Here is a 13,464-nt window from a genome sequence, read left to right as displayed (position 1 = left end):
CCAGGTTTGACCGGCTAACCCCGGGTTAAAATGACGCTTGCACTGCGTTGCAGTCGTTGCGTACTTTTCTTGGTCTAATAAGAAATACCATCCAACTACCTAATAAGAAATCACCGTGACATGACTACGACCACTCTGTCAAGAGTGCACGACTAAGAAGAAGACCTAATAAGAGTTGTAGGCCGCCCGTACTGGAAGCGAGGACCCACAACCACCCACAACTTTAAAGAATAGATAAAAAAAACCCCGGGTTAGTGGGATGATGCGAGTGGCCCTAAGTATTGTGAAGACGGGTAGTGGTAAGTAATAATACCGGTTATAACGCAGCGTCTTACGTAGGCGACGAACGCGCGGCGGCGGCGCGGCGCGGCGGCGGCGCGACGCGGCGCGGCGAGGAAGAAACAAAACGTTGATACGTATAGGTGTGTCCTACTCACACTTCGCGAAGCGGCGCGGCGCGGCGCGGTGCGGCGAACGCGCGGCGAACACGCGGCGAGGCGCGGCGCGGTGAGGAAGAAACAAAACGTTGATACGTATAGGTTTGTCCTACTCCCACAGCGAAGCGGCGCGGCGCGGCGGCCTTGTCCGACTAGGGAGACACTCCCGAGTCCGACCGCCTTGGCCGCACGCAGACACGGTGTATTAGAAAATTCGTATTTAAATTATGAGTAAACTATGTCTTTTTATGCAAGTACGTGCAGCGTTCTTCGTTGTCTGAAATTTTGGTTTACTGGCATTTTGATTTGGCACCGCCTTCAAAAACTAAGTACACAATTACCCGGGTGGTTATTTAATTAATTTGCTTATTATTAGGTATTAATTCCGTTTTGGCAAAAATTGGCTTTACGACGGGATAGGATCGTAAGTGCCATAGACGCTACTGGAGTTACGTCTTTTATACCAATTTCCGCGAATTTGAATATTTTTTAGTTTTGTGCCTATTGATTACAGGAAAACCTATAAAGAAATCAAACGGGAGTCGACTAATCAAATCAAAGCCGGTAATTCTATATACGCCACGCCTCTAGCCGCGTCATATTCGCGTCTAAAAATCAAATAGATTGATCGCGCCAGATCCGCGCCGCGCCGCGCCGCCGCCGCGCCGCGCCGCCATCGCGTCAAAATCGCTCACCTAGGACACTTCCATATGCAACAACGGTTTGTTTTTTTCGTGCCGCCTCTCGCCGCGCCGCGCCGCCCGACATTCGCGTGCAAATCGCGCCGCGCCGCGTTCGCAACGAGATCGCTTACGTAGGACACTTCTATGTGCATCAAAGGATTGATTTAGCCGCGCCGCGCCGCGCCGCGCCGCGCCGCGCCGCGTTCGCGCGTTCGTCGCCTACGTAAGACGCTGCGTAAGTAATTATTTGATGCAATGAGTCATTCATATTTTTCGGGTAGATATTTAGGTAAGTAGTTTGGGGAAATATAGGTTTTATTTTATAACCGATACATAAACATTTAATTTTAACGAATGCGTTTTGAAAAATGTAGGTTGGTACCCTTGACACACACTACTAAGAACGATTAATTGTAGAATGTACCTAATAAATAGCGGGTTTATTTTCCGACTGCCGGTGATATCATCGTAAAAGAACTAAAGATCAAGACGTGATTAATGAATAATGAAACACGCATACAGACGTAGTCACAAAAAATAACAAACTGGTACCTATAATCAGAGTAAAGTTATAATTTTAACCGAAAGACCGTCTGTTGCCCATACCCAGCTAAGCGGATACCTAATCTACTAGGTACCTATAGCCCCTATAGGCACAGAATAAATGATAGTACTAGGTACAGAAGACTCACTCTCTAACAAAACGCGTCTGTCACGATCAGCACAGATATGGCCGCTAGGTGGCGGCAGCGCCACGCGCGGCTTATGGCAAACCCCAAAATTGGGGCCGAACGGATGTACTTTCAGCTACCTGTAGCAAAGCGACGAAATCGGGGAGTGAGCCGGCTATAGGATCAGTACGTATATAAACGGCGAAAGTCTTAGGCCTAGGCTAATCATATCAGCCTTTTATCGCTCACTGTCTCTGCTGAGCAGTGAGCATAGCATAGGTCTCTATTCGAGTACGCCACTTATCCCGGTCCTGAGCCAATCTCGCCAGAAGTGACCTGCAATCTTCCGAATGTCGTAGGACTAATTAACTTTATGTTTCTGGCCAGTATGCTCACGACAGTTTAAATTTGATTAAATTTGTGGTTCTTCTTTAAATACATGAAAATCTTAAATTCATTGCCAACATCTTTAATATCATTAGTTCATCAACCTTCACGGTTCACGTAACGCTATTCTAAAACATCTCATTTACGCCATTAAAATATTGTAACTACTATATACTATGTTTTCTAATTGTGCTCTAATCTCTATTATACTCGCTCAAAAGGTTATATTAAAGCTATTACGGCCGGGTATTTCCATAATGGTTTATTCCGAACATGCTAATATCTGATCTCGGACAAAACGGACAAGCGTGAATAATTTCTGTCTGTCGTAGTAGAGTAGAGCATAATGGCGTGACTCAGCCGTGCTGTGAATGAGGCTTGCTTCACTTGTTTTGCGTCACCAAGTGTATGTAAAGTTTGAATATTATATTTAGTATATATAGTGATATAGATTGTACTGTGATGGTGTGACTCATTAGATATTGTAGCACATCTCGTGCAAATCGGCGATACGTCGGTACTAATTCAGCTCCCTCTAAGGGCCCCCCACATCTGGCGTCTTTCGAGCGTCGGCGTCTAAAATTCTATGGCCGACGTCGACGCAACGTCGACGCAGCGTCGAGGCAACTGCGCAGCGACGTCATTTTCCATAGCGCTGGACCGACGCCGACAGACGCCAGATGTGGGGGGGCCCTAATGCCCCTAATACCTAATAGGTCCTTTTAATCATATTTTGAGGCTAACAGCGAAAAAATACAGAAACCTGGAGTCGGAACACGCTAAGTTTTTATAATACCAAGTCCTGTGTCAAGTAGTTTTTTGGATATGCAGCATTCTTTACTGCCGAGTTTGTGCAAAGTTAATGTGGTCAGAGTCTACTATATGTATATTATTATATAATGTAACTATAAGTACCATGTACAGTCACCTGCAATCATATGTTACTCTTCGAAGGCCGCAACAATATGTGACCTGCTCTTATGGCTCTATAAACAAGATCGTGTCAGATATTTTTGCGGCCTTCGTTGTGTAACATATTATTGCAGATGACTGTAGGTACTAATATGCTGTACTTTCCAGCGGTACTTCGCATGTTAAATCCGTACGTGAACGCCCACACAACGTGTTTAACACGCGCTATGTTACCCCCATGGGGTTAGAGTTAGAGCAGCAACTAAAAGGCTTTAAAATATTAATGTGACGTTTACGAGCGCGTATAACATGAGTAACAAGTACCTTCATAAAATATATTTATGTACACTGGCGTTCAAAAGTGCATGGACATGTTTCAACCGTAATATTAAGGCATTACGGTCGACATATTCTGTCCATTTACTTTAGAACGCCACTGTAGGTACAAATAAATATCATAAATATATAGCCAACTATTTTAGGCACCCACTCCAATGCTATGATATATTATAAAATATGTAATTATGTATGTACAGTCAAGTGTAAAAACATGGGTGCACTCATCATACTCAAAAATATGTCCCATATTATAGCTCTTATTTCATATCAGCGAATTAAGAACTATGGGACATATATTTGGGTAAGTTGTATGCGCCCATATTTTTACATTCACCTTACATAAATAGTTCAGTGTTAGTACAGCTAGGTGGCCCAAAAATACGTTTCTACAAAATATTATCAAACATTAGATATAACTAAGTACTTACAATCATTTCACTTTTTCCACTATAAATATTTTCCTTTGGCTTTCATACATAATCATTTGATCATTTGTACCTAGTTCGAATCCAGAGTTAAATTACTCTATCAATTGATATAAATAAATTCAAAACAAGACTTAAGAAAGTCTACAATTTATATGTTAAAGCAATAAAATGTAAAATGTACGTACCTGAACTTTATTACCTACACAACATATTGATCCCGCCCGTGCGTTCTGTAATTTATGTCTAATACAATGTAACTTTAACTACAAACAGCAACACTGACCATCGGTGGACCTTATGTACTTTACATAAGGATCAAGATCAGTTAACAGGGTGGAAGATGGTACATGGTAGTAAATAAACATAGTTGACTGAGGTATGACCTCTGGCGAGACCACACGACTACGTAAGTGGCAGCAAGGGTTATTTTATATGACTGTTATTAAAACATTTTACACGACTTTCCACTAGAGATACCACGAATGTTCGGCAACTATACCTATTCGGTATTCGGCCTATTCAGCCACTTTGCTGAATATTTGGTATTCGGACATATGTGGCCGAATATCGAATATCTGTTGCAGCTACCTAAAAATAAAAATTACACAAAATGATAACAAAAAACTAGGTATATTTAATATTAAAAATGTATTCTTGGAAAGTAGTTAAGGGCCACCCCACATCTGGCGTCTTTCGAGCGTCGGCGTCTACAATTCTATGGCCGCTGCTCGACGCAACGTCGACGCAACTGCGCAGCGACGTCATTTTCCATAGCGCTGAGTGGCGCTGACCAGACGCCGACGCTCGAGGGACGCCAGATGTGGGGTGGCCCTAAATACGAAGGCACGTTTTTGAGCAATTGTTGATTTAACTTGATTACAAAATATATTTTTTATCATGGGTCTTTGATTGACTCTAACTAAATTCATTTATCCTGTTCAACATAAAAATATATCTTAGCAAACGTTGTGCTTTGTCGGCGAACAGTTTTACGACTAACAGTTATAGGACTTAACAATTCGTGAGAAGAGTAATTGAGCGCCAGTGCGATCTAAGTTTGATGTCCAATGTCTCCAAACAATTTATAACCTCAAAACTTAAAATTTCGCAAAATTGTACTGATATATATGACCTCTGTCGTCACTAGGTACGCAATCTATTTGAAAAATACTACTATATAAAGGGGCCCACTGATTAACAGTCCGCCGGACGGTATCGCCCTGTCAGTTGTTCGGAACTGTAAACATTTTGTTCTAACTGACAGGCCGATACTGTTTAATCAGTGGGTCCCTTTATACTTGTACTAAAGCCACAGAAAACTATGACTGAATCGTCTGAATCAATGCATTTTGTAAGCGACGTTAATAGCAACCACCTTAAAAGAAGGGACATACATGGCTGTCGTGCCGCGGACATTTGTCGTTGCCCAGGGGAAACGTGATCCGTCCATGATCGTTTCCGTAAAAGGGCATTGTCTGAGGGCTAACAAACAACTCGTGCTTAAAATACAAGCGCGTATTTACATCGCCCACAAATACAATCTACTTATAGAAGAAAATATGTACTATAACATTTTCCATAAGCAAGTTTTACAAGTAACTAATTAATTGTGATGTAAATCTAATTATTCTTGGCATTTGTCATCGCAGTAGCACAAGTTTCGCGATAATTTCTCCCTAATAGCGGTACGCGGGTTAGTAAAACCACAGGGCGGACACGCCATACATCGAAAATCATTTGCGTTTATATGTGTGCACGGCACGTCTGTACACGCGTCATTGTGTGAGTAAGTGGCTTAGGGCTGACTCGTGCGGCGCGCGGGGAAGGCGAAGCTGAGGTTTGCCGAGGCCGGCCGAAGGACACGACGAGCGGCCCGCTGCGTTGCATAATTCGGCCGAAATACGTAAAAAACAAAATATAGGTTTATGTTTTATTTCGCTCCAATTGTTGAATTGGCTTTGTCAGTTTATAGTCCTGCACGTACTTGGACTTTCAACACGCCATTATTAAATGTACCTTATTGTTGATGCCTATTGATTATTTTATATAACATTTTAAGAAATAATTATGTAAATTATTTCTTAAATTCTTAAAATTAAATTAAAAATCAAACGCGAATGTCCCGCGACCAACAAGTTCTTTTTTGTGAAAAGAGTGTTAAACTAAAAATAAAACATTTACGAGAAATATCTGTGTAGAAGGTCTAGTTACCTTAGGTACTTTAAATATTAAATGTTGGCTTAACATTCACAAATTCAACGAACGGGTTTTAATTCATATGATATTATTATTTTTACGCAAAAGTATAGCCTTATTTACTGATACATATTTCGTCTCTTTGGAAAACTATATTATTATTCATTTCTACAATAAGTAGGTATCCGTACTACCCGTACATCGCACAATACACCGGCATTTTGAACGTTGCGTCATCGCGTCGTGGCGTCGCTAGCCGAACTGAGCGTACGTCAGGAGTCCGTCAGAACTCAGTCGCGGGGCGAGGTAATCCGAGTCGGGGCGGGGCGGTGCGTGCTGCGTGTCCGTTCTGTATGATAATACTATTACTTATTCTGTGGTAAAACTAAAGGGGTCCACAGCCACACCCTTACACACACTCACAAAAACAGAAGCTGTCTTTCCCAATAATCATAAATTGGCAAGCAAAATAGGATATTTCTAGGTCCGTGGGTGACTTAAGGGAATTATCATCATTTGTTTTGCAATATCTTGCTTATAGAAGCTTTTGTATATGAACTATACAGAGTGGCTAAAAAATAACTGCATTCCCGTTGCCAGGTTTAGGAATTATACTGAGCAACTTTTACTATAGGATCAACCCCGTCCATTTTCTATTGGAGGGTGGTAAATTTTTTTTCGCGATTTCGGGGTTGGACCCATAGTAAAATTTGCTCAGTATAATCCCAAAACCTCCCTGGCAACAGTAGGGCTATAACCGCGAAAATCGAAGTTCGCAAATTGCGGGGATTTTTCTCTGTCACTCTAATTACGCCTTCATTGGAGTAAAAGAGAAAGATCCCCGCAATTAGCGAATTTCGGTTTTCGCGGTAGCCGCTCAGTGCAGTAATTTTTTAGCCACCGTGTATAACAGCCTACCTATAACTTATCGGTAGCGGCTTGCCCAATATGCCAGTGGGGGGCACAGTCTACTGTGACCGATCGAACAGGAAACGGCTGCTGTATGAATCACGCCCACGTTCTCAGAAGATACTGATAATCGAGTCATTAGAGTTGCAGAGTCACTTTACCAGATCAAAGTGACGTAACGAACGTCTCTCTCATGTTTTCTAACGTGTAAAACAGTCGTAAATAGAACTGGAAAATCATTTTTAATTTGGAATTTATTGCAAGAGGATAAGATTAATATATTGAATGAGTTTTTCAATAGGTGGCGCGGTTATATTCATGATAGTATGTTACAAGTTACAAGCAAAAAGCAGCGTAAGTAAATTATATCTTGTGCTTAGCTAAAAAGACGGGCTTTGGCATTTTTTCGGTGAAGACTCTCTTAGTCTCTTTCTCGTAAATTCGAAAACTATTCAAATTTTTGTACGGGAATCGTAATTTACCATTTCCAAAATGAAAGATTTTTGTTTCCTGTAAAATTTCAGAGTTAATAACAACTTTTCGGAAACTTTTCACAACTTGCACATCTGTAACTATGTCATTAAACAAAAACGTGAAGAAAATTTGGCTGTTTGCTAAATACAAATGGCACACAATGTGCAATGGCAATGGTTAGTATGCATAGCCACAGAATAAATAATAGTATATACTAGGTACAGAAGACTCACTCTCTAACAAAACGCGTCTGTCACGATCAGCACATATATGGCCGCTAGGTGGCGACAGCGCCACGCGCGGCTTATGGCAAACCTCAAAATTGGGGTCGAATGGATGGACTTTTAGCTACCTGTAGCAAAGCGACGAAATCGCGGAGTGTGCCACGCCTGGCGCAGCTGCAACGTACCTACCTATGCAAGGGTGCACTGATGATTTCGACATTGAATTGGTATTATATTGGTTCAGAAATTTTGTTTCTGAATATAGACAGGGCAAAGACCGCGGATAATTTGTTCTAATGTTCTGTTCTGTGATAAGATTACTACAAGGTTTACATTTTCTTTTAAGTCGATGCATAGGAATGTATGAATAAAATTATAATTTTAAAATACTTAGTGTAATTTAGATAGGGCGAATTGGAGGGTATTTATCACCATTACATATTACTTATTACTTAAGCATTGTATATGTATATATAGGGGCTATTCATAAATTACGTCATTTCAAATTAGGGGGGAGGGAGTCAGGACATCGGATGATGGTAGCATGACGTAGGAGGAAACGGGGTCATTCGAAGCATGATTTTTGGATGATTTTAGGGGGGGTCAAAAATCGTCAAAACTCGACGACGACGTCAAGGAAACGACGTAATTTATGGACAGCCCCATAGTCACGCTCCGATCGCCCCGTGATTGTTATGCCATTTAGGGTTCTAGATAGGTATATGCCGTCAGCAGCAGAAGTTGCTAAGGGGCGAGATGTTCAAAATTACCATGACACGCTAATAAAGTCGCGTAAAGATCACCTTGAACACGTGGCCCACTTAGCAACTTCTGCTGCTGACTGTAGTTATATATTTTTTCTAATCGCCTTCGTCAAATTAATTAGAGGGGCACCTTTAACATAAAAGTTATAGAAAATGTAAAGATGGTAAGTAAAAATGTATTTAAAACGAAACAAAGTTATATATAATCCTATTGTCCAAGATTTATAGACTTGTTCGATTACTGGTTTAGATACTTAACCATAAAAGTTTAACAGCAAGCATACCGTAAAACGGGGTGCGTAGGTTTCGCGGGGAGAGTTGGGTTATGAATGGGGAGAGAAGGTTAGAGAGGGGGGTGAGAAGGGACTTTAAGGATACTGCTACAAAAATAATGTATTCCAATTTAAAATGGGGCTATAGTAATACGCATAATAAAAAAAAAAACGATCCAACAATCTTCCAAAATCACCTTTGTATGAAAAACCCTCTCACCCCAAATTCGAGGCACTACGGGGTGAGGTGGGTTTTCCTCTTCATCGTTAAAGTTATGAAATGGAACTACCCAAAATAAAATATAAACTAAAATACAAACGTCCGAACCACTTATTATATACACCATTCAGTTTTCACATGTAAAAATAAAATTTTATCGAGGTTTGAAAGTCAAATTTTACTCAACTCACCCCATTTTACGGTACGTACCTTATGTTATGATAAATGATCGGTAGCATTTATAGAAACAGAACAAAAACTCACCGAATGCAGCAGCTGCGATTAAACAAAGAAACTGGTAGCGCGCCATCTCATCGGGATACTAAAAACAAATGAAAAAACATTATGTACAGTCAACTGTAAAAATGTAGGTGCACAAATCATCTCAAAAATATGTCACATAGTTATTATGTCAGCGAATTAAGAACTATGGGACATATTTTTGAATAAGTTGGTTACACCCATATTTTTACAGTTGACTGTACCTACTAGCTGTTATGGGCTCTGCAGACATTACCTACCGATAATTGCATGCAATTTTCGATACATTGAGGACTGCAGATTTCAAAAAAGTTGGAAAAGTTTTAGGTAATTTCAGAACAAATCTCAGCAAGTAAAGGAAACGTTAAATTTGGAAACGAAAAATTTCAAAAATATGTAATGTTTCTGTAATGTTTCCATCTCAATGTGGAAAATTTTCGACGACATGACGCGACGACAGAAGTAATGATGACTAATTTATAATTAGGTGCAACGAATCCATAAAATATCAGTATGTTTCAAAAATTGCATGCGATATCGGCGAGGTAGGTACAGTCACCTGCAATAATATGTTACACAACGAAGGCCGCAAAAATATCTGACACGATCTTATTTGTAGAGCCGTCACAAACAGCGTGTCATACTTTTGCGACCTTCGAAGAGTAACATATTATTGCAGGTGAGGTGACTGTACCTATATAATTCGACATTCCACAATTTTAAAACATCAAGATAATTGTACATTCAATGTCCATAAAAACTTTTGAATAAAATTAGCCTTTTTCTTAAATTGTAGATGTACTTACGCTACGTCTTACGTAGGCGAACAACGCGCGAACGCGGCGCGCCGCGCCGCGCCGCCTGACATTCGCGTGCAAATCGCGCCGCACCGCGTTCGCAACGAGATCGCTTACGTAGGACACTTCTATGGGCATCAAAGGATTGATTTCGCCGCGCCGCGCCGCGCCGCGTTCGCGCGTTGTTCGCCTACGTAACGCTACGTCTTACGTAGGCGAACAACGCGCGAACGCGGCGCGGCGCGGCGCGGCGAAAGCGGCCGCCGCCGCCTGACATTCGCGTGCAAATCGCGCCGCACCGCGTTCGCAACGAGATCGCTTACGTAGGACACTTCTATGGGCATCAAAGGATTGATTTCGCCGCGCCGCCGCGCCGCGCCGCGTTCGCGCGTTGTTCGCCTACGTAAGACGTAGCGTAAGACGTAGCGTTAGTGCTTTAAGGGGGCCACTGATTAACAGTCCGCCGGACGGTATTATCGGCCTGTCAGTTAGAAAAAAAAATTGACAGTTCCGAACAACTGACAGGCCGATACCGTCCGGCGGATTATTAATCAGTGGGCCCCTTTAAAGATAGGTAGGTACCTAAATGAAAACCTAGAAATGGACTCTTTATTCTTTTTTCCTGGACTCTACAAAGGGTAATAAATTAATAATATATATATATATTAGATACACGTGTTATTAGGGTATGTAGTTATAGATAATCTAATCATTAACTGCATTAAGTCATTATCTGAAAATTTTAATTCGTATTCGTCAGTTATTGACCTGTAATAATTGTGTAGGAAGACAAGCCAGCAATTAAAATATCAATTAATGAATAGGTCATTAGTCATTAACTTGTAATTGGGTTAATTTTTATTGATAAATAATAGAGCTCATTTGTCATAATATGAGGATCTATGACTAAACTAAGGGTTATTTTGTTACGTAGGGCGTAGGTAGAGCAAGATTTTATTTATCTTAACTTTTGGTAAAGTGGAAATCTCGGTTAGTTAAACCGAAAGGTTGAGATGCGCAAGCAAAAAACATCGTTCTCGACAAGAATGCAAAAAGATAGCCAAAAATTTCGCAGTATCCTCATCATACTGACAAGAGGAATTAAGTCCGCCATTTGTACTTTTTTTAATGTGCAATAAAGTTTAATATAAATACATATATGAGGTTAATAAAGAATTGTATTGCTGTTGGTATTGTTATTTATACTCAGAAATGTTAAAAACGACATTACTGAATTGGTTCCGTATCCAGCGGGTAAAAAAGGGGACCCTATTACTATGATTCCGCTGTCCGTCTATCAGTCACCAGGCTCTATCTCATGAACCGCGATAGACAGTTGAAATTTTACATATGATGTATTTCTGTTGGTTGCCGCTATAACAACTAGTACTAAAAACAGAATGTAATAGTACATTTCGATGCTAGTGCGGAAGGTATGTCATTATTTCACGAGTACCGAGATATCTTGCCACGAGCCGCAGGCGAGTGGCAAGACTCGGGACGAGTGAAGAATGACATTTCCGCACGTGTATCGAACGACGTTTTTTAATACAGTTGCGAAAAAATAAGAAAAACATTGTTAATCGTACACTAAACACAAGTGGTAACAGTGACAGCTCGGTTAGACGTCGTCTTTAAGTATATTATATCTATGGGCGTTTGGCAGCTATTCCGTTCCATTCCAGTCAACTTATTAAGAACGGAATTTTCAATATTGAATATTAAAAAATAAACGTGTTATAATCATGAAGAGGTAAGTAATTAAATATGAAATATGTAATATTTTTCGTATTCTTACATTAACGGTAGGTTTTTATGCTGATTACTACGTTTAAAGGAAAGTAATATTAACACTCATCAATAAGTAGTCGTGAATTGGAACAAGTATAAATTTAAAAAAATTGGAAAAGTAAAAAGCACTAGTTCGAGATAACCAACTTTCCGCACGCTAAACAGCTACGTAAAGTAGCACTTTTTGAGCAACTGTATTAAAAACAATATTTAAGTGGGGCTCCAAACGTGATTTTTTTGCGTAAAGGCACCGACTACGACTCGCACTTGACCGGTTTTATTTTAAATCAACCAATACATAAATTTTAGAATAAGTCACCAAATTAGGCACTTGAAGAAGAGTAGTTAACGTGATGCCGGAAAAGGCGATTAAAACCGTGATTAAAACATTTGGACCGCGAAAATTGCAAATTAATGCTAACTAAGTATGCCCAGCAAAAAAGTTCATCACTTGTGACTTAATTAGAGATGGGTCGCGGGTATTTACCCAATTTACCCACCCAGGTAAATACCCATCTACCCGGTATTTACCCGTATCTACCCAAATGGACGGGTAGATTCATTTCTTGTTGCACATGTCGATTTGTGTTAAAGTGGAGATATAAACCGAGTTAATGGTTGTAATTATTGTGTGTCATTTAAAATGAAATGGTTTAGTGAAACCTACAGTTGTAACTAAGGAGTTTTTAGTATAATTTTGATAAATAATAAACAAGGCCGTCATAAGTGTAATTTTTTTACAGATTTGAGTAAATTATCGTACTTATACTTTGATAATACACATTCGAACTTCGGTCGCGGAGGGTGCGGTTGGGGGGAGGGGGGGTAAAATGAACTTTTTCATATTTCTTGGAATCTGTCATTAATATCGAAAAGTGTTGTATGTATAAACTAAAATAGACAGAATTTCCTTCAAAAAAGGTTATATACATTTTTGTCCTAAAACTAACTGTTTTTGACTTATGAGCTTCCCAAGTTGGGATGCCGCACAATTTTTTTTTATTATCATTCATAAGTAGTATTTATTTTCATCTTTCTAATGTATATTAAAAGCGTTTTAGAACATTTCCGGAAGCCAGGGAATGATTTTACACGATTTTCATAATTGGACTGATATGTTAAAATCGAACTTCACCTCATAGCAACCTTTTCGTAATTAGTTTCAACATACATTTTATGTAACATTATATAAAATTACATAAATTAATGTTATTTATAATCACATATATACCATTAAACACATCTAATTTAGAAGAAAAACGAAAATACCCGCGTATCTACCCGCGGGTAGGTAAATATCGGGTATTTACCGGGTAAATACCCGCTCTCGGGTATTTACCCGGGTAGTTACCCATCTCTAGACTTAATTGCTCAAAGATTCGAGTTTATTGACTTCGCTTTAACAAATGTTTTACTTGCCCTTTTAAACAACTTACGCTAAAATAAAACCGGTCGATGCGCCTGCAAACTTCACATTCGCAAATTGTTTCTAAAAGTCGTTCTAGATAAATTTTTGTACTAACCGGTATCACTTTCGCGAAGAACCAGTTTGGAGGCGTTGATCTAAAAATACCTGGGATATGGGAGCCGTCACTGATCAAGTTAATTCAACGCGCACTGTGTTTTGTTTTAGAGCGCGATGCGAGTGCGCTATACGTGCGCGCGCGGCTACGGCGGGTCATACTCTGCGCAAGACCTA

General features: G+C 40.0%; 1 protein-coding gene across 1 annotated transcript in view; it reads right to left on the bottom strand.

Annotated features, from left to right (window-relative positions):
• Window positions 1-13,464, bottom strand: part of LOC134664272 (uncharacterized) — a 49,825-nt gene extending 36,361 nt beyond the window's left edge. The window contains exons 1-2 of the mRNA XM_063520822.1: window positions 13,289-13,464; window positions 9,181-9,238 (exon numbers count right to left, since the gene is read on the bottom strand). Coding sequence (XP_063376892.1) covers window positions 9,181-9,226 — 46 coding nt within the window. The 5' untranslated portion in view covers window positions 9,227-9,238; window positions 13,289-13,464. The remainder of the gene's footprint in view (window positions 1-9,180; window positions 9,239-13,288) is intronic.

Source organism: Cydia fagiglandana, chromosome 5 (genome assembly GCF_963556715.1).
Source record: "Cydia fagiglandana chromosome 5, ilCydFagi1.1, whole genome shotgun sequence".
In the NCBI taxonomy this organism is placed as follows: Eukaryota; Metazoa; Arthropoda; class Insecta; order Lepidoptera; family Tortricidae; genus Cydia; species Cydia fagiglandana.
The sequence above is the reverse complement of the archived record's forward strand: the minus strand, read 5'-3'. Positions and strand labels throughout refer to the sequence as shown.